Below are 26,264 nucleotides of genomic sequence, written 5' to 3'. Positions count from 1 at the left end.
AGGATATTTCCTAAAATTGTAATATGGCCAACAAAGCACAGAAGCACAGGAAAACAATTTTGACTAGAATGAGGGTTAAGGGGAGGCTTGACATTTGGTGTTGGTCTTCAAGGTCACACAATAGGTGCAGAAGGAGACTGGCATGGAAAGACTCTCAGGGAAAGGAATAGCCTGACAAAATGACAGCAATATCTGGCCCAGTGCATGAGTGGGAATACAGCTGCCGAGGGAGGGTTTTTTTGGAAACATTTTTTTTTTTTTTAGTTGTAGATGGACACAACTGAGGATGGAACCCAGTGCCTCACGTGTGCTAGGCACGCCCTCTGCCGCTGAGCCAGGACTCCAGCCCCTTCCTTAGGGTTCCTGAAGGTCCTTGAGGACCAAGACCCTCTCTGTAAGGAACTGCGGAGCAAAATTCTCAAACTAGAAGAGCCGCAGAAAGGGATTCGTAATCATCGCTCATTTTTAGAAAGATCTTCCTGTCAGCAACCAAGGCAGGGAGCACGTCCACATTTCTTTCTGGGGGAAACACCCGGCGGGGACGGTCAAGGTCGCCCGCGTGGCCTCCCGAGCTGCACGTCTTGGCTGTAGACGCCCATCCCATGTACAAACGCCAGGGATTTGGCTGCCAGCCCGGCCCGGTCGGGTCAGGAACGTGCGCGCGGCCAGGCCTGGCAGTGACAACATCTGCCCAGCGGGTACAGAAGGACCCGTCCTTTGGAATTCCCGCTGGCCACCTCCCCCTCGTCTTCTGGTCCTGGAAGGTCAAGGAGGATGCCCCGTGGGGACTCGGGCCGCTGGGTTCCTCCTCTCAGCCCCCAAGGAATAAAAGCCTCAGTGATTGGAACACGCTCTGCCAATCAACCCTAGTCTCCCCCCCCCTTCTCCGTAGCGTAAATAGCATTGGTTGCATCATTACCGGCCTCCAATAAGATTCTCCTCTTGGATTGGCTAATAGCACCCCCTCCTTCCTCTCTGGTTTAGTCAGGAGCTTGTGATTGGTTATTCGCGTTGCCAAGCTCCGGACGCGGCTCGACTATTGGAGGCCGGGAGCCCGCCTCCGCCAGCTAGTGAAGGTGAGCGTCTCCTCCAGTCGCTGAATCGAGACCCAGTCGAGCTGCTAGCTCCAGGTGCCCTGTCAAGGCTCTCCGCAGATTCCTGCTCTGTGTCCATGGCGCCTCCGTCAGTCTTTGCCGAGGTTCCGCAGGCCCAGCCCGTCCTTGTCTTTAAGCTCACGGCTGACTTCCGGGAGGATCCAGACCCCCGCAAGGTCAATTTGGGAGTAGGAGGTAAGGATGCTGTGCCCTGGAATGTGAGCAGCGTGGGAGCGGACCCAACCCCGGCCTGGAGTCTAAGGCCCGGCTGGACACTGCCTGGAGAGAGGCACCCTGGAGAGGAGGCAGGATCACAGAGTTTCGTTCAACTTGCCCATTTTACAGATGGGGATATGGAGGCCCTGGAAATGGGAGATGTGTTCAAGGTCACTCAAAATAGGTATAGTAGCCAGAACACAAATGCATTCTTTCTGATTCCCCATCCTGTGTTCTTTATACTACATCAAAGGATTGTAAAGAGAGGGAGGAAAATAGGCTTGGAAAATAGGGGGTGGAAATAAGCTTCGTGGGCTTGGGGTCCTAGTAGCTGGAGAGTGTGTAAAGGAGAACTGTTAGCCTTAGGGAACTTTGGTCTGGTAAATATTTGAGTGATCACCAAGTGTTGAATATACCCTATTAAACTTTGTGGGGAAGACTGAGGCTTGGTTTTGTTTTCAAGTATTTCAAAATCAGCAAGTGTTGCACACCAGAGATCTGAAATGCTTCTGAGATGTGTTAATACTGCCTGGAGGGATCTAGGAAGATGGTTCTGACCCTCACAGATGTGGTAGGAATGGGTAGATACGGTGGAGTAGATCTTACTTTCCACACATCCTTGTCTTCATTTCTTTTTTCTTTTTGTTTTTAATTAGTGGATTATAGTTATACACAGCCATATTCATACACACACATAATTTGATCATTCTTATTCCCAAGTACCTTTCCTTCCCTTGTCTTCATTTTTTTATTGTATTTCTTGGGCCTTGAACAACTCAGAGCATTGGCCTCAGTTTACCCATCTGCCAAGAAAAATATTTGTATTTCAAAGCCTCTGAAATTCCTTTTAACTCTAACCTTTTCTGGTGAATTTGTTATTCCAATCATTCTCATTTGTATATTTGAAATGCCACAGACACTTTATTGATTTGTTTTTTTGCCACATAAAAAGGCCAGCCAGGAATATGAAAATGAGTAGGCTGATGTCCCGTGGGAGGAAATAGGCTTAGAATAAGAGGATTAGAAATTTTGGAAAGAAAAATTGAAATTATTTTGTAGTATAGGGTGACGTGAGGGATATTCAGAATTGTGCTTCCCATAGAGAGTGTTTGTGTCTGTACAGAGTACTTGTTTAAAAACGAAACAAACACAACAACAAAACTCCAAAGAGCAAAAGCTTCACCAAGGAGTAAAGGAGGAGGGGTGAGGGTAGAAAAATCATTAAAAAGTAATGGTTTTTTGAAGTTGGGTGGTAGGCACATGGCAGACATGATATTATTCTCTCAACTTTTGTATATGTTTGAAACCTTTCATAATAAAGCATTTTTTAAAAAGTCAATATTGCATTGTCTGCCCATAGAAGGAATGTGATGTTTTTAGCAGACTTCAGACTGGGAGAAATAGTACAAGATTGTTTCAAATTAAATTTGAATGGGTACCATTCAAGCTTTTAATCCTGAACCTACCAGTATTTCTTTACTGATTAGTATCAATCTAAATATGTCTTTTTAAAATCTCTGATTTTATTATCTTAATCTCCTTTGAACAATCTTACAGTTTTTCCCCCCTTTCCACATTTTTTTACTAGTGCATTATAGTTTTACATAATGATGGGATTCATTTACATATTTGTACATGCACACACTATAACAATATCATTTGGTCACTATCACTCTCCGTACTTTCCCTTTCCCTCCCCTCTTCCCACTCTCCTCCCTTTCTCCTATTGATCTCCCTTTGATTTTCATGAGATTCCCCACCCCTTCCCACCTTTCTTTTTCCTCTCTAGCTTCCATACATGAGAGAAAGCATATGACCCTTGACCTTTTTACAGGGTTTTTGTGAAGATTAAATGTATTTAAAGTATTTAGAACCATGTCTGGCACAGAAGTGAAGGTTATATAAATGTTCACTATTGTTGTTTTGGCATTTCTTTGAATGGATCTTATAAAAGATGTTGAGTAAATATTTTCAGCACAAGAATTGAAAAATGAAATATGACATTGGTTCAGAAATAAACTGCTTATGCAGAGAAAAAGCTCCCAGTTCAGCCAGAAGTGATTGGCTTGGAATCCATCTTTAGCTCAGATGGCCACCTCATCTATTATTTTCCAGGAACCCAGGAACTGTGAACAAATGAGTAATGCATGTGATGTCATTTAATGCTCATAGCAAACCTGGAAGGTTGTTTATAACCATTACTCCTTTTTTTTTTTTTTAACATTTAAAAAAATTTATTTATTTATTTTAATTAGGTATATATGAAAGCAGAATGCATTTTGATTCATTGTTCACAATTGCAGCACAACTTTTCATTTCTCTGGTTGTACACAATGTAGCGTTGCACCATATGTGCAGTCACAGTGTACTGAGGGTAATGATGTCCATCTCATTCTGCCATCTTCTTACCATTTACTCTTTAGAAGTAAGGAAGCTGAAGCCTAGAAAGAAGAAAAGATTTTCCTGAGGTCATGTGACCACTAAGTAGAAGAGCTGGAATTCCAGCCAGGTCTCTTAGGCCCAGTCCTCTATTTAGGTTCCTTTAGATGGTCTGGGGACAGCCAGTGGACTATAGTGGGAAAAGCCAGGAGACCTAGGCCCAGCTCTGTGGTCCAGTGACATGACCTTGGGAGGATTATTTAACATCCTTCCAATTCAGTCTGTAAAATGAGAAGCCAGAAGTGAATGAGCTGTCTCTAAAATTTTACTCTCAAGATTCAACTCTACCATAAGTCTACTCCAAGATCCACTGACATTCTGTGACTGTACTGTAAGATGTTAATTTTGGTGACCTCATCAGTTAGTTGAGAAGGAAATGAATGAGGTTAGGTGTGAAATTTGATATGTAAATGAAAGATGTTATATCTAAATGTTTTTAATCGTTACTGTGAACCATCTTTTTATGAATGGTAGGTGCTCAGATAAGGATCTAATTGAAATAGAGTAGAATAAAGTTCTCTTTCCAGCTTTGGTATGTCCCAGCTTTACTTACACACATCCCCAAGTATATCCTTTTTGAAGGAAATGTAATTAATTGCCGACTTTGGGAAAGATGCTCCCCTTCCTCCAAGTTAAGATGAAACCTAACAAAGGTTATTTAGCTGAGGTTCTAGCAATGTTGGACATTTTTGACAAAGTACAACTATAATCTCATTAGATAGTTCCTATTTGCAGATAGTTTCCCCAGGGAGTTTCTTCTTGCTGTGATGAGTTCAGTAGTTTCCTTATACTTAAACAGAGCAGAGTATCATATTTTCCACTGTAGCACAAGGCTTTCTTTCTGAGTGGATCATTTTAGTGCTTTGCAAAACTGAAGACTGAAGTAGCTTTAAGGGTAGGGAGACAAGGATCTAATCTGATGCAGCCTGCAGCAGAAAATTTCTTCGAAGACTCTAGTCCATTTTTTTCATGTAAATTTAGCTTCCTTTTGGCCCAGATAAACTGTGTTTGCTTTAATAGTTGTTTTCAGTGTGGTTGTCTTAGTATCTTCAAATAAAATTGTTGGAAAGATGTACTTCAAACAAAATTGCTGGAAAGAGGTACTATCTCAGGTGTTTCTTAGGATCCCTGGTCCCCTCCTAGTTGGAGAAGGGTCTTGGAGGTGTACTTGCATAGGCTCTTGGGTGGGGATGTGTGAGGGAAGTGGAGAACTGGGGAGGAGGATGAGGGTGGTAGTTGGATCATTTAGTTTTCTGTGTTCTTCTTTTCTTTCCTTCTGCAAAACAAGACTGCCAGGCCCACGTGTAAGCTGTGTGAAACCTCTGAAAGGCCAGGAAGAAGGGCATTAGTGCATGGAGCTGGGAAGTATGTTGATAAGAAGATTCCTGATACAGTTCCCTGGGGGCTGCTTGCTTCATCTCTTGCTCTTAAAAAAAAAAAGTTCTTATATGCCTTCTTGCTTCTTGGATACTATTGCAGTCTAATTTTTATTATCCTTATGATCTTGGGGAAATTAATTTTTTTGCCAAATAGATATTTTTGGGGTATTTTAAGAATTAAATGAGAGTCGAGAAATGCAAAGTATTAGTACCATGCCTAGTCTGTAGAAAGTAATTCGGAAGTCCTTGTTCTATTACTGTGGCTTCAGCCACATCAGTGTCTATAATGATGGTATCTTCCCGTCCCAGCCCTTTTCTCTGAATGACCTTCATCTTTTCTTTTTATTCCCCTGTGTTCTGTGTTCTAGATCTTCATTAACTCTATCACCACTATCTACTTGTTATCCAGACTACCTGGGGACTTTGGAACCATTAGCAACCCTTTCCCCAGTTCCACATTTATGTGTTTGGTCATCGGGTTCTGATTTTTCTACCTCATAAGTCTGTTTTGAATATCTTCCCTTCTCTTTGTCCCCCTCTGCCTCTACCTTAATTCAAGACTTCATGATTCCCCGTCCGGATTGTTGCAGGAGCCTTCTGACTTAGCTACCTGGCTCTGTCCTCTTCAGTTTGCTTTCTGTGGTGTCACTGAAGTGATCCTGTCAAAATAGACAGCTGTTCACATCACGGTCTTGCTTCACTGCCTTTAGTGGTTTCCCCATAGATAGAGAAGTTCCTTAGAAGTGACTCCTTGAGCCACTCCCTGCTGTTCCTCCATGGACACTACTTCCAAGCCATGAAAATGCACAACCTCAAAAACCCTGTGTTCTCCAAGCCTCTGGGACTTTGCACAGGTGTTCCCTTTGTCGGGAATACCCCTCTTCCCTTGCCTGTCTTTTAACCTGTCATCTTTCATACTTCATCTTCTGTAAAATCATCTCTGACCCTTCAAAGAAGAATTAAAGACTTAATGTACTGTACTTCTTGGAAGGCAGACAGTACCTTATTTTATCTTTTCCATCTCTGTGTAGCTTTTCCTGATGTGTCTGGCTTATGGTAGATTTAGTAATTCTTTGTCAAGTGAATGAGTAAAGGAAAGAATGAGAAACTCATGGGTTCAACAGGAACGAACCTCCCAGGAGAGGAAAATAGTGATTGTTGATAATATAATACAGGTGTTGGACCTCCCTGCTCCAGTCACCCCAGAGGAATCTGTGATTCTGTCTCCCTAGGGCAGTTAGGTGAGGAATTGGGAACATATCCAGAACTGAATCTGGGAGGAACTGGGCAATGACAAAGGATTGGAGGACTGAATTGGCTAATTTGTCTGTTGTCATGGTACAGAACCAATGCCTCTCCCCTCATCCCCACCCTCAGATGGTATTAGAGTTTTCTTGAGGATTTCACAGAGTGTATGGTGGTGCTGAGAACAGCAGTACTATGTTCTTTTCTTCCTCTTTCGTATCTTATTTATTTAGAATATATTATGTATGAATAATATTACCAAAACATATAGCATAATTGTATTACATAATGTATAAACAACCAAATACAGACCCTAATCATAATAGAACTGGTTTTTCTATGCACATTTAAAATTTTGTACATCAAAATAATATCCTTTCTAGGTAGTCCAGATGTGCAGCTATTGCTAAAGATTTCTGGAAATTCTCTTTTGGAATGGCCTTTGAAGCAGTAAGACTCCCACGAGAAACCATCTCTTCATTATATCAGGCAGTTTGTTCACCCACCCTCTATGCTGGAGATAATGCAAGTTTCACTTCCAAAAATTAAATCAATGTTCAAAGAATGATTTGGCACTACTGAGGGTGTTGCCAGTATTGAGATGCTGCCTCTAAAAACAATTCCACCAAAGAGCACCCAGAATACTTTGAACAGTGGTAACATTGTGTTCAGATAGGGCGATCTGCTTCAGGGACAGCTGTTACTGGAAGTAGTTATTTTGGTATGTATTTAAAGAAACCAGCTCAAATCCTACCTGGTAAAGGAGACTATGGGAACTTGTAGCAAGGGAGTTAGTTTGGTGGGTTGAGGGTAAATATGAGTGGTACGACAGTATTGTGAATTAGATTCATCAACCCAGGGACTGACTTTGGTTGTTTAGAGGTGTGTCAGTCTGGAGCTCTGCCCATGTTTTTATTGTTAGCTTGATATATTTCCCAGAGTTGCAGATGTCACAGTTCTGGAGGGTAGATTAGCTGAGAGAAGACAGACACAAGATTAAAATGATCCCACAAGGTCTTTCATGTGTTGTATACCTTCTGACCTAGTAGTTTTACGTTTAGAAATATTTTTCCTATGAAGCCACTTATGAGTATGCATAGTAACAGCATTCACCATGATGTTCATAATAGCAAATAATTAAAAGCAACATGATTAATTATGATGGAAAAGTACATTATCTTGCTACTAAAATATGTTGTAAATGGCTTATATGTATGAAAAATGTACAATTACATTCATAATAAGTAAAATGCTAATTACTCATGAGATATCATTTGCATTTTCATACTGGTAAAATTTCACTTAGTGGGTGAGGCTGTGGGGAAGCAGACACCTTTTTGTATTGCTGGTAGGAATGCAAACTGATATATTCCTATGGAGAATAATTCAGAAATAGCTGTTCCAATTACAAATATACTTACCTCTTAGCCAACTCTTCCATTTTCAATCCTGTAACTTATAGATAGGTTTGCATACATGTAAGATAGCATACCTACAGGGTTGTTCACTGAAGTATTGTTTTAATAGCCAACACTTATAACTCAATGTTTAACAAGAGACTGGCAAATAAAATATGATTCATCAGTTAAGGAGCTATAAAAAAGAAGCAAAATATAAAAAAGACCTTTAGGTGGAAAAAGTATGAATAAAACAGTGTACAGTATATTATACACTACCTTTGTATAAAAAGACAGATATAAGAAACTGTATTTGCTTGTGTATATGTAGGAAGATTCTGGAAGGATACATATGAAACTGACAACAGTTGTTATTTATGGAGGGAGGAACTAGGAGAAAAAGAAGGATGGGCTGGGCATGGTAGAATATGCCTGTAATCCCAGTGGCTCAAGAGGCTGAGGCAGGAGGAACGCAAGTTCAAAGCCAGCCTCAGAAAAAGTGAGGCACTAAGTAACCCTGTCTCTAAATAAAATACAAAATAGGGCTGGGGATGTGGCTCAGTGGTTGAGTGCCCCTGAGTTCAATTCCCGGTAACACCCCCTCTCCCCCCAAAAAGAAAAAGAAGGATGGCATGGGAGTATGCAAGCATATCGCCTTTCAGAATAGTTGGTGAAAGTTTTTTTTTTTTTTTTTTTAAAGAGAGAGAGAGAGAGAGAGAGAGAGAATTTTTAATATTTATTTTTTAGTTTTCGGCTGACACAACATCTTTGTTTGTATGTGGTGCTGAGGATCGAACCCGGCCGCACGCATGCCAGGAGAGCGCGCTACCACTTGAGCCACATCCCCAGCCCGAAAGATATTTATAATATAAATATAAATGGAAAAATGTATGGAAAATCCTGTGTACCGTAGGATTCGTATTTTTATAAAAGAATATATCCATGGGGGAGGGGGAAATCCAGGATGGTTTCATGCCACATTTGCATGCCTTTGTCTGAGTGCTGGGATTACATATTAATTTTTTTACTTTTGGATTTTTCTAAATTTATTACCATTAACATGTGTTGTTCAGTAAATATTAACAATACCTAAAATGTGATATTTTAAAAAGTCAGGGGTTAGTGTTGAACAGAAATCATCAAGATAAACTTCATCAGAATTACTCTAAAATTTTAGCCAGGTGGTGCATTCCTGTAATCCTAGCAACTCAGGAGGCTGAGACAGGAGGATCATGAGATTGAAGGCTACCCTAAGCAATTTAGTTTAGACCCTATCTCAAAAAGTATAAAGGGTCGGGGTTATAGCTCAGTGGTAAAGTGTTCTTGGCTTCAATGCCCTGTGCTGAAAAAACATTTATATAGTTATATATTATGTTTCAGTTTTCCAAATACCACACCTTCCATGTAGGTGTAGTATTGTTAGAGACATATACATCCAAGCAGAGAGGCAAATGATCTCTCAGGAATTCTACTCAGTCGATTTGCTTGATGCAAGGTCAGAGCAGCTGCCTCCTAAAGCTATAATCCCAGCACATCCATAGAATAGTGTAGGGTCAAAATCAGTGGATAGGATAACTCAAAGTGCCCTAAAAATACTTTCATTGTGGAGGAAATGTTTAGACATTTCCTATAAAATAAGATTAAATATTGTGAAATAGAGAAGTTTAGATCAATGGAAGGGTGAGGCAGATGACGTGGATAAACAGTCAAAATGCAGAGAGGGGACAAAGATGTGTTTGAGTGGGTCCTTGGGTGATTGTGTAACCGGTTATCAAACTTCAGTCCAGAGCATTTGTTCACTGTCCATCCTGTTTCTGCTTTTTTGAGACAAGAGGAAGAGATGGGCCTTCTCCCACCCTGTCTTTCTCCATGTTTAGGTTTGAAGGTGCATAGTTGTTGTGAAGCGTACTTTCCTGAAACTCTTTTAGGGATATGAAGAAGGAAGAAGATTGCAGGGCCAGTGTCTGTAGAGACCGCAGTGCGCTGGCAACAGGAACAGCATTTCCAAGACATTTTTTGCAAAGTGCTTTTTCCCTTCCACTTTCTCACTTGATCAGACTCTGTGTTGTCCCAGTTTAGTTCAGCATTCTACTTTTTGGAAGACACACATTTCCAAGAGTTGTAAGTTCTGTAAGGAGAACCACCATGATTGTCTTTCCATTTGCCCAGCACCTAGCCCAGGGCTTGGCCCAAAGCAGGTACTCAGCAAGTGAAGGTGCTTTACTTCAGTTTTGGTCACTCTTCTGACTGGAGGGTGCTGAATTCTGTTCACAGTTTTAGATTCTGACTTGAGTGAAGCCTGAAACTCCTCTGTCTGTATCTCTTTTCTGTGCTCAGCTTATCGCACAGATGATTGCCAGCCCTGGGTTTTGCCAGTAGTGAGGAAAGTGGAACAGAAGATCGCTAATGACAGTAGCCTCAACCACGAGTATCTGCCCATCCTGGGCCTGGCAGAGTTCCGGACCTGTGCTTCTCGTCTTGTCCTTGGAGATGACAGTCCAGCTCTCCAGGAGAAGCGGGTGAGTTTGGGGTGAGGATATATTTTCTCTTGAGAAATCATGAAAGTGAGAAGAGGTTGAAATTTTAATTTGTTGTAAAGTATTAGATATTATGCCTAGTGAGCTGTCAATAAGTGTCTAAGTAGTGTGAGTTCAGAAACCTGAGGGTGCAGATAACTTGGCCATATCCAAAGCACAGTTTTTTATTTGTTCAGTTTTGTCCAGTTGATCATCAGATTTCAGCTGCCAGGTTTGAGCCAGTCAATGAAGGTGCCAAGCAAAGGAAATTTAATGAAATCCTAAGAGACTGGAGTTCTAGACCCCCAACTCTGCCACTATTTTTGGCTACAGAAATATCATTTACCTCCTGGTCCCTACATCTATATGTTAGAAAAAAATTTATGGCTCCTGGTCTCATAAGGAGTACTTGAATAGGGGATCATTTAAAGGGCTTTTCCTGAAATTATATGCAGAATTTTTTTCTGTGTACTTATTTCTGGGGAGTAGGTTTACAAGCTTTTTTATAAGATTTTCAAAAGATATCTGTGGCTTCTAAAAGTTTAAGAACCACTAGTCTAGATGCTGTTTGAAGTCCCTGCCAGTTCTAATATTCCTTAATACTTCTAGTCTTGATCTCAGCATATCTCATTTAAGGGTTTATGTATATAACTAGAGACAGATGGAATGAGAACATGTTTGGAACCAGACACAGCAAAATAGGCTGTATGTAGCAGGAAGTGGTATGGGATAGGTACTTGATGTTGTAAGAAGCCAAGGGGAGAAGGAGACCCTTGAGGACCGCAGGTGGTTCTTGAACTGAGCCTTGGAGAATGTGTGAACATGGCTAGGACACCCACTCTCAACTCTGTCATTTAGTAACACCTGGAGAGTTTGTAACATGGACCCCGGGGACCTCACACCAAGGCAGTTAAATCAGAATCTTGGAGGGTACCACCTTCTACCTTTCTGTTTCTATTTCCTCTTTCCCTGCCCTCTATGGAAATATTTTTTTAAGTTCCCCAGATAATTCCAATTTGAGAACCACAAAATACAGAGAAGGGGAAAACTGAGGGGTATTCCTCGAGAGGGGGGAGTCCAGGGATAGAGGTGGATGATAATCAAGTCTAGGTTGTAAAGAGACCTGCCTGATTAGAACTGGGAACCTGCTGGACAGACAAGGCAGGCCAATTTTGGCAGCCAGGGCAGGGGAAGCTGACTGAAGGTTTGAACAGAGAAATCACCCAATGAAAGTGTTGTTTGAAGAAGATAAGCCTGGCTGAATGGGTGGGAAAGGGAAGAGATCAGGTTTTTGCAATAGTCCAGTTAGGTGTGGTGCAATTTAAACCAGCTGCCCTTGTTGTCCTCCCAGGCCATGTTGTAGTCCATCGTGCAGTTCATGCATTGAAGGGACCACATCTTGGAGGCCTTTGAAGTATTCTTCACATGTTGCTTACAGCAGGTTTTTTTCTTTTGTGTATCATGTTCCCCAGATGCTCTGCTAAGTGGAGAGGTAGGATAAAATAAAGGCTCTGGTGGAGAAACTGGAACTCAGGTCAGTGATTAGGCAAGTAACTAACTTAATTAGGGTTTTGAATGGATTGGTGTGCAAGACTGTCACTTATCTCGAGGAACTGAAGACATGTGGGTAGAAATATTAGAGATTAGGTGTCACATGGGGAAGTTGCTCTGAAAAATCCAGTGTTTCCCCAGAGAGAGAGAGATTGGAAAGTTGTAATGAAGTTGGAAGGTGGGGAACTTTGGTAACTGGGGACCTGTTTTCCCAGATACTAGATAAATTAGTTGGAATTAAGTTGTTGACAAATGAAAACAGATTCCATGTTGGGGAACTGCTTGCTTTAAGACTGTGCATTTCATACATAGTAACTATGTTGGCAGAGGCTTGTTTTTCTGCTCATTGATTCCTATTTTGACCTCTTCACATTATAAGACTTGGGGCTATTGCTTGTGTTCTTGACCTGGGAACCCAGCCCTCCTTCGAAGTCCTATTCATCCTGTGCAGCGTTTTTTGATCATAGGATGCCAGTCTTCACCAGTATTCACATGGATGCCAGTGAATATCTGAAGATCTTTGGACTGATTTAGGATACTCTGTATCTCCTTCTCCCGGGCACCAATTGCTCCTGAGCTCTGAGCCTTTCTTCTTTCCCTGGAAGTCCTTACTATTCCGAAACTACTTAGTTCAGCCCTCCATCATCTCATGTAGATCCTTCTATCAGCCTCCTCATTGATCTTCCTGTCTTTAGTCTCCTTCTCATTTTAGTATATTCTGCAAACTGCAGATAAGTGATCTTCCTTAGAAGAAAAGCTAATCGTGACACACGCCCTTTCTCCTGTAGTGGCTCTCCCATTTCCTGCAGGGTAGAATCCAGACTTTGAACTTGGCAGTGAATTTAATCAATAGTCTTTATCCTGTTCTTCCAGTTGCTTACTCCTCATCCCCACCTGTCATTCTAAGTGCCTTGCTGTTTTTCAGACCCACCCAGCCTTGTCATGACTTAGAGCCTTGTCATGATTAGAGTCTTATCATGACTTAGAGCCTTTGCCTGGCTTAGATTCCCCCTGCTCCAGATTCCCTCTCTCACTTCTCCAACTCCCTAGGCCCCATTTCCAAGTTCTTTAAGACCTGATCAAGTGTCAACTCTATGTTGAATCCTTAACTTTCTCAGGCAGGGCCAGTTGTGTGTGTCCTCTGACTTATTCCAGCTTGGAAATAACAGTACTTACCATGTATAATTATTATAATAATGTATAGTTTTATAAGACTTTCTCTCCCACAAGACCATAACTTCCCCCCAGGGTGAGGATAATGGCTTGCTCGTTTACCTGGCAGGTCTTCAGCATCTGGCTCCTATCCTGGGACCTTCCAAGATTCCTGGATGTTTGGATTCATCATTCTTCTGTTTAGTAAATGCTTGCCACAAGAGCCGGGCTCTCTGCTAGATTCTATAGTGAGCCTAGTAGAGATCAACATACAGAATCCCCTGCTCCTGCTCTTAGTTTTATGGAGACAGGCTATAAACACAACAAAGTGATCTATTATATTAAAATGAAAATGCTATTAAGAGAATCAGGATTGGGGTATGTGGGAATAAGAGTGGATTCAGTTTTAACTACGGTGGTTCAGGATAGAAATACAAATGATATTTGAGCCAAAACTTGGAGAGGAGGCATAAATGAAAGAATAAATGAACCAGAAGACAAACAATAATGATGTCTTCCCTTAGATCATTCTTCTCAAGGTTTTAACATTACCAGGTCCTTTATCCATTTTGAGGAGACCTATTTTCTAGATTCCTCACTGCTTCTTATACTTTCCCATTTTCAGACTTTGGAATCTAGATGAAGTTTCCATTCTTCATCTCTCACCTAGTCATTTTCAGGTTCTAAAGTTTTGGAGCCATTGTAGGTAGCCATTGTAGGGCTCATGGGCCATAAATCCTTGTCATGTAATGACAGGCCAGTCTCTTGCTTTGACCATTGCCTCTGGGAGACCTGGGCCTTGCTGTGGTTCCATTCCAGTCTTTTCCACATCACCTTTCTTCAGCTAGGTGAGCACATGTTTATGTAGTATGTAGTACCATATACCAGAAACTGCCACAGGCACCCAGATGAACACAGCATAGCCTTGGCCATGAGTAACCAGTCAACTCCCACAGTGAAGTCATAACATCAGCAAATTGTGATTCAGAAAAGGTTCTAGAGTCCAGCAGTTCTGTACTGTGTGTAGTAAACACAAAGTCCTGCCTTAGCTGGCTTCACACCAGGAAATCTGACTGGATTTCCCTTGTTCTTGTTACCCCTCTTTAGCCATTCAGTTCCAGTGGAGAAGTCTGGACTTATTTACTTTGATATTAATGATTTTAGGACTTTGTTGGGCTCTAGATTAATTTATCAAAATTAGTTCCTAGAATGACCAAATTGCTGCATTACTGATCCCAAACTTGTTTCTGTTAATTGCTGACATTTAGAGCAACTTGTATTTTGCTGAAACTAACCAGTGTTTAATACATTTTTAGGGAATGAGAATTTTTTTGAGAATTTGATATTTCATATGTCATATATGTTATAAATGTCAAGGAGTAATACTGTTAGTGGAGTATCTGTTTCAAGCACTTTTTCAATCTTGTCTACTGACTTTCTGGCTTTTAATGAATTTACTTTCTGGATTAGGCAGAAGGTGGGGTTAAACATAAGGAGCCAGGTCTCTCACTTTTTTCCTTTGTCAACTTTTGACATCAATGTTAGGTTTTCAAAAAGACTTGAGAAGCTTCTCTAGGAAGATTTTTAAAAACCTTTTTATTATGTAAAAATTCAAATTTTTTTCTTGTGAAAGTAAGAAAAACAGTGTAATAAACAAATCCCATGTGTCTCTCACCTAGCTTCAACATCATTTGTATGCATCAGTCTTGTATAAGACTGACCCACTGTCAAAGCTGGATTATTTTACAGCAAGTTCCAGAATGAATGGTTTTAAAAATTACTATAAAACTTTACAAATAGTACTTGCACATATTCTTCTCATTAAAAAGAAAAATTTATAGATTTGACTACTCTTCCTACATCCTAGACCCCTCTTAAGAGTTTCCCCTATTAGAAGATTGGTATATACCCCTCTTATTTAAAGGTTTTCATAGGATCTTTTCCATTCTCCTTATTCTCAGATACATTAGGTAACATGTCATTTATAACATTTGTCTACTGAGAGAATTATCCTGAAAATGAGAATTTTATTTTATTTTATTTTATTTTTTTTTTATGATTCCATTTATTTATTTTTTAAGAGATTTTAAGTATTATTTTAGTTGTAGACGGACACAATATCTTTATCTTATTCATTTATTTTTATGTGGTGCCGAGGATCAAACACAGTGCCTCATGCGTGAGAGACAAGTGCTCTACCACTGAGCAACAACCCCAACCCCATTATGATTCCATTTATATGAGGTACCTAGAATAGTCAAATTCAAAGATGGATGATGATAATTATACACTATGAAAGTACTCAATGCCACTGAATTGTACATTTTAAATTACTTAAATAATTCTATTTTATATACATATATATGTCTATATACACACATGTGTATGTGTGTAAACACCCAAATATATATATATATATACATAAATATATAAAATTTTAGTGTGTGGCACTGGGGGTTGAAGCCATTTCACAAAATGCTAACCAAGTGCTCTACCACTAAAATACATCCTCCGTCTCCCCATCCACTCTGGTGTTGAGAATTGAACACTGAGCTTCATCCCCAGTCCTTTTCATTTTATTTTTGAGACAGGATTTTGCTAAGTTGGTTAGGGCCTCACTAAATTGCTAAGGCTGTCCTCAAACTTGCAATCCGAAAATGAGAATTTTAAAGGGGCAGAATTAAAAGATAGATAGGCAGAATGACATACACAGGACATAGTGACCAGATGTGGAGGGTGGGTGGGAAGACCTGGATTTATTCTCAGTCCTGCCACTCACCACCTGTGTATCCTTTGGTAAACCATGTCTTTAGATCAGTCCTTATGTTTAAATGGGATATAGAATATACAGGGTGTGTGAGGATTAAATGTAAATGCCTGCAAAAACATTTAATAGTGGTAAAACAGGGCTTTTATTATTATCCATATTAGGTCACTTTTAAGATGAGAGAAGCTAAAGAGAGGAAAGTAGCATTCACATAGGGCCTTTGTTTCGTTAGAACGTATCTCTATGGATTCATAAGCCTGAGTTCTAGACATGAGAGGGAGCACTACAGACTATGTCAGTGGCAGCTAGAAACACTGTTTTACAGGCTTCTGCTGGAGGGAAATCTTGATCTTGAGATGGGTGCTGAAGACATGGGGTTTGCCATCCAAGGCACGCAGTAGCATGGCTTAAGTCTGCCCTTAGCCTCTGTGTTCAGAAGGGAAGCTCCCTCCTAGAGTCAGACCTTTGTGTAAAAGACATGGTCCTTCTGCTCAGTAGCTGGTGCCTTTGCACAAGGTGTTCCATCTCTTTTAGCCTCAAATTTCCTCATTTGCAAACACAGAGGACCTTCAAATAGTAGTTGTGAGATTTTGTTTTATCTGCCCCCACCTCCCATTCGGGGGATTTGACCCAGGGCCTTACACATGCTAGGTGATTGCTCTACCACTGTGCTACATTCCCAGCCCCCTGTTGTGAGGTTTTGATAAGACAATATAATTAAAGGATTAATTTAATTATAAGTGCTTATCATTACCTTATTTTGCTAATATTATTTGACCTCACCATTATCTGCTTTTTTTTTTCAGGTGGGAGGTGTCCAGTCTTTGGGGGGAACAGGTGCACTTCGAATTGGAGCTGAGTTCTTAGCGCGATGGTACAATGGAACGAACAACAAGGATACACCTGTCTATGTATCGTCACCAACCTGGGGTGAGTCTTTTAGTTGTGGTTAAGAGGAGAAGCTGAGAAGCCAGAGAGAATTATCCTCCTGATGCTCACTGGTTACAGAGAAATCATAATCCAGTCCTGGAATAGCTGACTTGGTAGTAGTTGAGCAGTGGATTATGGTAGGACTTGAGAAACCTGGTAAGCTCAAATTCAGATTAGGGACACTTTTTCCCAAGACTCTTGGTAGACTTGTATTTTAGTCTATGTTGAAACTTCCCAGAGGAGACATAAAATACAGATGTAAATGATATAAGTTTGGCATTCATGTAACTGGTTGAACTTGTTCTTGTTTACAATCATTTATGTCTTAATGCCTACTGTCCATGATGCCAACTGAGCATGAGCCTGGGAGGGCTCTGGAAGCTGATTTGTATTTTTTCTAATTATGTCTCCTAGTGTTTGTGAAAGCACTTAACATTTTACCCCTTTGCCTGCAGAGAACCATAATGCTGTATTTTCTGCTGCTGGTTTTAAAGACATTCGATCTTACCACTACTGGGATGCAGAGAAGAGAGGACTTGACCTTCAGGGTTTCCTGAATGATCTAGAGGTGGGTGATTTAGAACAAAAATTAAAGAGACTTATTGGTGTCAGGTATAGAGGGAAAAATCTTTGGATGGAATGATAAGTGAGAATCTGAGGCATTGTCCCCAAACCAGATAGTAGATTCTGAAAGAGCATGTAAGAGAGGGATTGCTCAAAAGAAAACCATGCATAGGGATATGGTTGCCTTTTGCTCTTCATTGCTGTGTCTCCTGATGTCACTGCTGGTGCCAAAGCTGATGTAGCTTCCTTTTCCTCAGAATGCTCCCGAGTTCTCCATCTTTGTCCTCCATGCCTGTGCACACAACCCAACTGGGACTGATCCAACTCCAGAGCAGTGGAAGCAGATCGCTTCTGTCATGAAGGTAAACTCCTCCTGCAGAGCATCTCTTTTAAAAAAAAGCATGTATAATTGAATGTATTCAAAAGCAAAATCTGTTTACTGAAGAATTTGGAAAATGGAGAAAATTTCAAAGAAGATGATAAATATTAATTGTAAATTCTATTACTCAAAAAAAGGTAGTATTAATGTTTTTGTAGTGGAATGCCAGACTTTGTGTGTGTTTTACAGGTGGGACCATTTGCCTGTAATGTTTTGTAACACATTTTGTTTTTCACTTGAAATTCTATTTTTATATTCCATTTAATGTTTTTACAGCATTATTTTTCATAGCTTTCATGGATATGTTGTCTTAGGGATTGGGTAAATGGGTCCATTTAAGGGATGGACATTTAGTTTCATTTCAGATTTCTTGGTATTATGAATAATAATGTAATAAAACTTCTTTTTATTTATTTGAGATAACTTTCTAAATTTGAATTTCTAGATCAAAGTGTAAATGTTCTCCATTAATGTGCTTATAGATTGCTTTTTGAGGAACTGTTAGTAACTGGTACCATGGGAATATAGTAGTGAACAAAACAGAAATGTTCCCAGCTGTCAAAGAGCATGTAGCCTACCTGAGGAGACTGATGAGTTCTAGGGCAGCTTCAATACTGTGAGATGCTGGGTTAATGGGGTAAAGAGCCCAAATTCTGGGCATTGTATGGAGGTGGTACTGGTGGTGGCAGAGTCTTCCTGAAGAAGTGGTTTCCATGTGAGTCTTGGGAGAGAAGGAGTTAACAAGGCATTGGTAGGTAGGGGCTTGCAGGAGCAGAGGGCAGACCATGGTCAGAAACCCGAGGCAGAGATCATGGCCTATTTAAGGAAGTGACCATTCTTGTTATGGTCTAAAGTCCTGGGGACGTAGGGGAGCACAAGTGATGCAGCTGGAGAGTAAGTTAGGCCTTTCCCTGTGCTGAAGGCTTGGACTTCATTCTGAGGCCAGCAGTGAGCCACTGAGATCTGTGATGTCGGGGAGTACTGTAAATGCCCATCATTGTCTTAAGTCACTCTGACTATACAGCAGGGAATGGATCAGAGGGAGGCAACATTAGATGGGCCAAAGAGCATTAGGAAGCTACTGTCACAATCCAGGTAAAAGATGGTGACCTGAACGTAGGTGGCAGTGGGGATAATGAGATGCAAAAGGATCCTTGAGCTCTCAAGAAGCAGGATGGAGTGGACTTGGGGTGTGGTTGGATGTGGGGTCGAGCTGCAGAGGTCAGAGTCAAGAAATACCCTGGTCTCTGATTTGGATATTTTGGGGGAGGGAAGTGGTGTCCACTCAGAGAACGCAGCTAACAGTAGGAGCAGATTCAGTGTTGGGAGCTGTTTGAGGCAATAAGGGTGCTTAAGGTAGAGACCAGTCTGCTTGTTTCATCTTGAGTACCTGTTAGCGTAGCCCTGAGGTTGATGCAGCCCTGGGGATGCTGAGCCTTACTTAACCCCAGGAATTCATGGAGAAGAATCCATTAACATAGGAGAGTACCTCCACACCTCAAAAATAAGCCTTGTTTACAAAGCTGCATCTTGACATTTCAGAATGGTATACTGTTAAAAAGTGAAGTTTACTCAAATCGTGATGTTTATTGGTTGGTGTATAGCTGAACAGAGGAACAGATATAAAACAGTGGGGATTGAGTGCATATAGACAATAAATAGGAGAAAGGTTAAGGGTCAGAAATTCCTTCCAGGCACCAGTTGAGAAAGGAAGGCCCGTGTCTGAGGTTGGCTCCAGAAGAATTTCCTGCCTTGACTTGCTTTCCTTCCTCGCAGCGCCGGTTTCTGTTCCCCTTCTTTGACTCAGCCTATCAGGGCTTTGCATCTGGAGATCTAGAGAAAGACGCCTGGGCCATTCGCTATTTTGTGTCTGAAGGCTTCGAGCTCTTCTGTGCCCAGTCCTTCTCCAAGAACTTCGGGCTCTACAGTGAGTGCTCTCCAGCGTTGTAGTCCTACTTCCCCTTCCTGCCTCCAACAGCAGCCAAGCCTGATTCTCGCCCACTCTCTCTTTAGATGAGCGAGTGGGTAATCTGACCGTGGTTGGAAAAGAATCTGAGAGCATCCTGCGAGTGCTTTCCCAGATGGAGAAGATTGTGCGGATTACATGGTCCAATCCCCCTGCTCAGGGAGCACGAATTGTGGCCTCTACCCTTTCTAACCCTGAACTCTTTAAAGAATGGTAAGGGGCTCAAAGCCTGATGGGTAAGGGTGGGAAGGCAGAAATTAACTGTCTTGTTACATCTAACTAGGTCTCTTCCTTTTAGTTTGGCAGAGCCAGGACGCAATTACCTCTTTGAAGCTCAGATATTTTGTAAAGTAGGGCTTATCCCTATTTACACGTGTGCAACACAACATCTGCAGCAGAGGAAGAGGAGGCATTCAATAAATGGCAGTTTTCCCACTTCTCTGCCACCCTGTCTTCTCCTTAAAGTTGGAAAACGCAGGATAGAATTCCTGACTGGATAAAATACCAAACTTCAGGAAGTCTGCCATTTTGGGGGTTCCTCATTCTTATCTGTAATTCATTTATACAGTCGTTCCCCTCTCCCCTCTTAGCCTAGTGGATGCTTGCAACCACATATAGCACCAAACCCTGTCTGTGCTGTTTTTCCTGACATACATGCCTGTGATTTAGTCTAATTTATAAATTAGGCATAGTGAAAGATTAATGATAATAACTAATAATAAAATAGAACAATTAAAACAAAGGTAATAAAGGTTTTTTATAACTTATGAATTAGTTCTAGAATGTCACATTTAATAGTTTCAGGCTCTTATTGACCATGGATAACAATCCCTAGATGGGGAGTGGAGAGTCCTCTGGACTTTATCTTATTTTAAAGCAGAGTAATTTTTTGTAGACCAAATCTGCAATCTCTACTTAATTAGGTCTGATAAACCATCTTATTCTAAATATATCAGCATCTCATTGAAGGCTGAGTTGAAACATTAGTGGCATTACAGCCGTGTACCTAAGTCTAGCACTAGACTCCATCAGTATATACAGTCCTTGCCTTCTGCCTGCTAAGTCTATCACTCTGGTCTGCTTATTTGCCCAAACATACTATATTAGGCAGGTTGTGATACCACTTTCTGCTTATAGCTTAAATTACAGTTTTTTAACCCTTGTGTTTTCATATACTATCTCCCCTTGATTGATGTTTATATCACTGTCTACACTTCAGGACAGGCAATGTGAAGACAATGGCTGACCGGATTCTGACCATGCGGTCTGAACTCAGGGCCCGATTAGAAGCCCTCAAGACTCCTGGGACCTGGACTCACATCACTGAGCAGATTGGCATGTTCAGCTTCACTGGGTTGAACCGTAAGTGGTACCTACTGCTTGGAGTACGCATGTGTGCATGTAGATGCAGCACTCCTCTTAGTTACCAGTCAGGAACTCACCTCTGTTAGCTGTTACCCAATTGGTCTGTCAGTGCTTTGGGCCAGGACAAGTTAGGTTTCCTCAGTGTGTCTCACCATCTCCTGAATCCCTTGGGACTCAGAAGAGCATTGTTGTGGTCTTTTGTACTGATCCATAACCAAGATATTTTCATTACTGTGGGCTGAGGCTCAGAGCCAGCTGGGAAGTAACAGGACTTGTAGCTTAGAGACTTGCTTTATGAAAGGTTTCTTATAAATCTTCAGGTAATTTTTGGCTTTACCTTAATCCTAAGTATAAATATTACATATAATTATTCATCCTTCTGTTACTGTAACAAATACTGAGACAGTCAGTTTATGAAGAGAAGAAGTTTATTTTAGCTCACAGCTTTGGGGGTTTCAGTCTGTGGTCAGTTGGCCCTGTTGCTTTCAGGCCTGTGGTAAGACAGCACATCATGGTGGGAAATGTGGTGGAGAAAAACCACTTACCTCATAACCAGGATTTGAAAGAGACAAAGGAAGAGACCAGGGTCCCTTCAAGTCCTCTTCAAGGGCATGTCTCCAGTGTCCAGAAGACTTCCCACTATTTCCTACCTCTTAAAATTTCTACCATCTCCCAACAATGCCAAGCTGCGGACTAAACTTTGACCATTGGGCCTTTGGGAGACATTCTGGATCCAAACTATAGCATTCAGGGGCCTAACTTCTTAACAGGTCTTTCCTGACTGCCAGGCATTTCTCTCAAGAGGTTACAAGCTGGGGGCTATGGTACGCGCCTATGGTCCCAGCTACTCAGGAAGCTGAGGTGGGTGTAACACTTGAGTCCACAAGTTTTGAGACTAACCTGGGCAACATAGTGAGATCCCACATCAAAAAAAAAAAAAAAAGAAGTAAGAAAGTTGTCTTTTTATTTCATAAATAAATAAGAATTTAGATTATGAATAGTTGAAATTAATAGCTGATTGCAAATCTTGTAGGTAAACATGCATGATTTTGATCAGCCATCAGTAGGGCATATCAGTGAGCAGCAGTTCCTCCTGAGGATTCATGTATTTAATTAAGTGATGCCAAGTACCTACTGGTCAAGCCACCAGTTGAATGATGCAGATGTGGCCATTTACTGGTGTCCTGGGGACTGTACAGGGATGTGCACTGGTTTGGGCTAGAGGTGGAACAGCAGAGGGGCCAGGAGGTATGATAGCAAGTGGCAGTTTGAAACAGGCTCAGAAAAAGCTAAAGGAAATAAATATAAATTAGAGAGGTGGTAAGAGATTATATTGTAGACCCCTCAGAATACTTTGGGTAAAATAAGGCTATTCAAGAAAGTAAAAGGAATAACTTAATTGTATGTGTCCCTGGGACTGTGGAATTTAGAATTAGTTCACTAGAATAAGAAAAGCCATCTTTATATAATTGTAAAAATATCAAGTGTAATAGAAATGGTCTTTAGTAGTAATATTCTAAAAGCTCACATGACGGGGATGTCTCCCCACAAAACAGCCTTGTCCTCCTGCTGTCCAGGATTGGAAACTAGTTTTGTCATGAATTGAGAGGTGATGAGAATAGACCTGTGCTGATAACATTGAAGTTAAATGGTTGGCACTTCTTGACATCATTTGTCCTTTTACAAAAACAGCATTTTCCCCCTCCTTCTCTTCCCAATCTTTTATTAGGAAAACATATAGAAAAATTAGAGGACTTATATAGTGAGTCCCCATGTGCCCACCCCAGTTTCTGCAGTTTTCATGGTATTCCTTTGTTACCCTTCACCTGTCAGAACAGGGCTTTGTACCTAGTCTGTGGATATACTTTAGGAGATCTTTGAAGCCCCTGGAATTACAGTATCCAAATTGCATGTGTGGATATTGGCTATTTTTTTTTTGGGAAAGAGCTTATTACTATTTATCAACTTCTCACAAAACAAACAAAACCAGGATGGGAGGAGCCCTGTAACAACACCTGCCTCCAGGGCTCTGGTTTTATAAACAGGGGTAAGCCTGTGGCTCTCTTTGCCCTGAGATTTGGCTTTATCTCCTTGGATGACTATCATTCACACGGTTAAAGTGAGTCAGATGACTTCTGAAGCTCGCTTTGTTTGTTCGTTTGGAGGGGCATGTGGCAACACTGAGTCCATGATTCCTCTTCTACAGAGAGGCAGTGGAGAGCCCAGACTCAGCCTTAAAGTCACACATCCACACTTACCAGCTGCCTTGAGAAGGACATTTAACTTCTCTGTGCCTCATCTATAAAATGGGGATGACCAAGTTATCAGAGTTGAAGTGCCTAGAAACTGCTTAGCACATAGTATTTGCCCTTTTGATTATCAGAGTTGAAGTGCCTAGAAACTGCTTAGCACATAGTATTTGCCCTTTTGATTATATTATGATTTTATTATTATTACCCTCTTCACTTAGATTGGTGGTGTCTTCAATGTGCTAATTAGGCAAAATGGCTAGGGTTTCTATCATGGATCTGCAGTAAAGGAAAACCATTCTAAGGCATCATAGCATCAAGGCTGTCCCTTCCTATTTCACACATGTGGCATTTCTACAAAATGGAACCCCCTTCTGCATCTGAGAGGAAGGACTGAGAAATGAGGAGCTGGGGGTGCCAGAGGTGTAGCTTTCCGGCTTGTTGGTTCCTTCACACAGCATTTATCAAGTACCCAATGCATGGTGCCTTGTCTAACGTACTGTAAAAATGAAATGTCAAAGAGAAGTTGCTGCTAGGTGCCCAGGAGCAGCCAGAGGTTAGGGAAGTGGTAAAGGGAGCACCATATAACCAGTTTTTCACGTCAGCGGAGTATTTTTAAGTCTGGTGGTTGTTTTAGTTTATGGGGGCTTGGTGGATGTTTGGTGGTGTAGTTCCAGGTTAAAATGCCATCAGTAGTAGTCATGTTGAACTTTCTGGGGACTAGGAAGTCAACTAATAGGAGTGTTTTCCAGAATCTGACAAGTATATTTTTGTTTGTGATTTGGACAAAATAGCTCCTTTTGTCTTGCTTCCTTATGTTAAGAGCAAAGAAGGAAAATTGTCCTATAGTTACCGAACCTCCACTGGGTAATGATCCCTATGACTCTGATTCTGTCTTCTTTTGGTTCTCAACAGCCAAGCAGGTTGAGTATCTAATCAACGAGAAGCACATTTATCTACTGCCAAGTGGTCGGATCAACATGTGCGGCTTAACCACCAAAAATATAGATTATGTGGCTACCTCCATCCATGAAGCAGTTACCAAAATCCAGTGAAGAAACACCATCCAGTCCACACCACCAAAGCTGCTGTGTCACGTGTGTTCCCTGCCTGCGCAAACCTAGTTGTACATATCATGGATTAGAGATGACTGAAGAACTGAAAGGTTGCCCTGGTGAGGCCACCTCGATTTAAGTTGGCCCCACGTGAAGAGAACATCCTTGAAAATAATTGGGGGCTTGAGATTAGAACCTTTTGAAGGCCAGAGAAAATTAAGGTTTTTATTTAAGAATAAATATTTTGATCATGAGACGTAGATACCTTGCCCCCTTGCTAGAAGTGGGAGTGCTGTTTGTGTGCTTCTGCTGCGTGTTATCTGACTCTGAACAAAGTCTAGTCCCAAAAGAACATGTTGTCTGAAGGAGCCACGTGTGATTGATGGCTGTGGCATTAAAACTCATCATCTCCACCCTGTGTCTTGTCTCCCTGCTCCTTCTGCATGGTCGTGTTGCTAATCTGCAACTAGTTCCATAGGATGACTATGGAAAGAAGTGTATTTACATCATGACACAGATACATACTTGCGCTTAACTGAAAAAAGTTTCACGACACAGTATCAACCCTTGCCATGTGTAGTGTATTCTAAGTTTTTCTATTCTATTCAATTGTGTTCTGTTTCATTGGAAAAATAAAAATGCTGATCAAGACCCATGGAATTGATTTTGTGATCCATTAATGGGTTGTGATGCACAGTTGAAAATGAAGACTTTAGAGGGATTCACTAGTGGTTAAAGGAAAAACGAAAATGTATTTTCAAAATACAAGTCCCTTTTGGGGCTGGGGCTATAGCTCAGTGGCAGAGCATTTGCCTAGCACATGTGAGTCACTGGGTTCGATCCTTAGCACCTCATAAAAATAAACAAAATAAAGGCATACTGTTCATCTACAACTACAAAGAAATTTTTTTAAAAATCCCTTTAGTGAAATCACCTTATCCTCAAAAGTCTGTGTTGGCATCATGTACAACCACTAAGATGAGAAGTTATATTTCATGTATATCTGATATGTCAAAATACATTCTACTGTCATGTATAACTAAAAAGAACAAATTAAAAAAAAAGTGTGTCAGTTTTGTGGGCTCGTCATTCAGAAACCAGCTGTCTTCTTGTATTAAGAAGTTGGACTTCATGGCTCATGGGAAGGATAGCTTCACTCTGGGTGATTCTAGAATACTAGCCCCTTCTATTGAAGTTGGAAGGATTATCTGCTCTATCAGAAGGATTACAGCCAGTTGAACATAGATCACAATTTCCATGTGCCAGAAATCTCCAACTGGTGGTTTTGTAGAATTTGGTGGGGTTGTTTCTTAAGAGGTTTAGTACTTAGGAGTTTCAAAATAGTATTTTAATAGGATCTGCTCCTTTCTAGGACTCCTATGAGTTATAAATTCCTAGCCTTGAAGGGTGATTGATATTTTAGGAGTCACCAAGTCTAGCCTTTGTTCCCCTGTGAAATATTCTCTTCTGTATTGTCCCTGACTCATCATTCCACCTGGGGGGGTGGATTCCTTCCATACTTGGTGAGGCATCCTGTTCTGTTGATGGAGCCCTTGGTTAAAAGGATCTTTTGCCTTGAACCAGAATTTGATTTATATTTGTCCTATTCCCCTGCTTTTAACCACAGTGAGTCTACTGGCATTTGTAATGGATGACGTTTCAAGTATGTGAAAGTAGCATTCATTCCTTGTTTCTGCTTTTACACATGAGCCCCCTCTCCCCTCATTCTTCGGCGTTTCTCAGCAGGCTATAGTTTCTGGATCCTTCAGCATCTGTCTGGCATCACCCTGCAGGTGTGTGACTGGCCTGGGGATATGGATGGACTGAAAGTGATCAGATGCTGTCATCTTCATGTGTTCAGTTCTCATTTCCCTTTTACCAACATTTGTTCTTCCACTTTAAAGATGCTTATCATTTGTAGGGGAAGGAGCCAAAATAGAAGTTGAATGAGTCTACCTTCTGTCAGTCTTCTATCATTTTCCCCAAATGTGGCTTTAACC

The 26,264-nt window shown here is 41.1% G+C and overlaps 1 protein-coding gene across 1 annotated transcript; it reads left to right on the top strand.

Annotated features, from left to right (window-relative positions):
- Positions 1-1,057: 1,057 nt before the first annotated feature.
- Positions 1,058-24,919, top strand: Got1 (glutamic-oxaloacetic transaminase 1). The gene is made up of 9 exons (XM_076834252.1): positions 1,058-1,289; positions 10,108-10,289; positions 16,563-16,686; positions 17,142-17,254; positions 17,508-17,612; positions 19,406-19,556; positions 19,643-19,808; positions 20,815-20,957; positions 24,125-24,919. The coding sequence occupies exons 1-9, from the start codon at positions 1,172-1,174 to the stop codon at positions 24,262-24,264; spliced, it is 1,242 nt and encodes a 413-aa protein (XP_076690367.1). The 5' UTR covers positions 1,058-1,171; the 3' UTR covers positions 24,265-24,919.
- Positions 24,920-26,264: the final 1,345 nt, after the last annotated feature.

The sequence above is a fragment of the Callospermophilus lateralis genome, chromosome 15, assembly GCF_048772815.1.
Source record: "Callospermophilus lateralis isolate mCalLat2 chromosome 15, mCalLat2.hap1, whole genome shotgun sequence".
In the NCBI taxonomy this organism is placed as follows: Eukaryota; Metazoa; Chordata; class Mammalia; order Rodentia; family Sciuridae; genus Callospermophilus; species Callospermophilus lateralis.
Note: the sequence above shows the minus strand (reverse complement) of the source record. Positions and strands in the feature narration are given on the sequence as shown.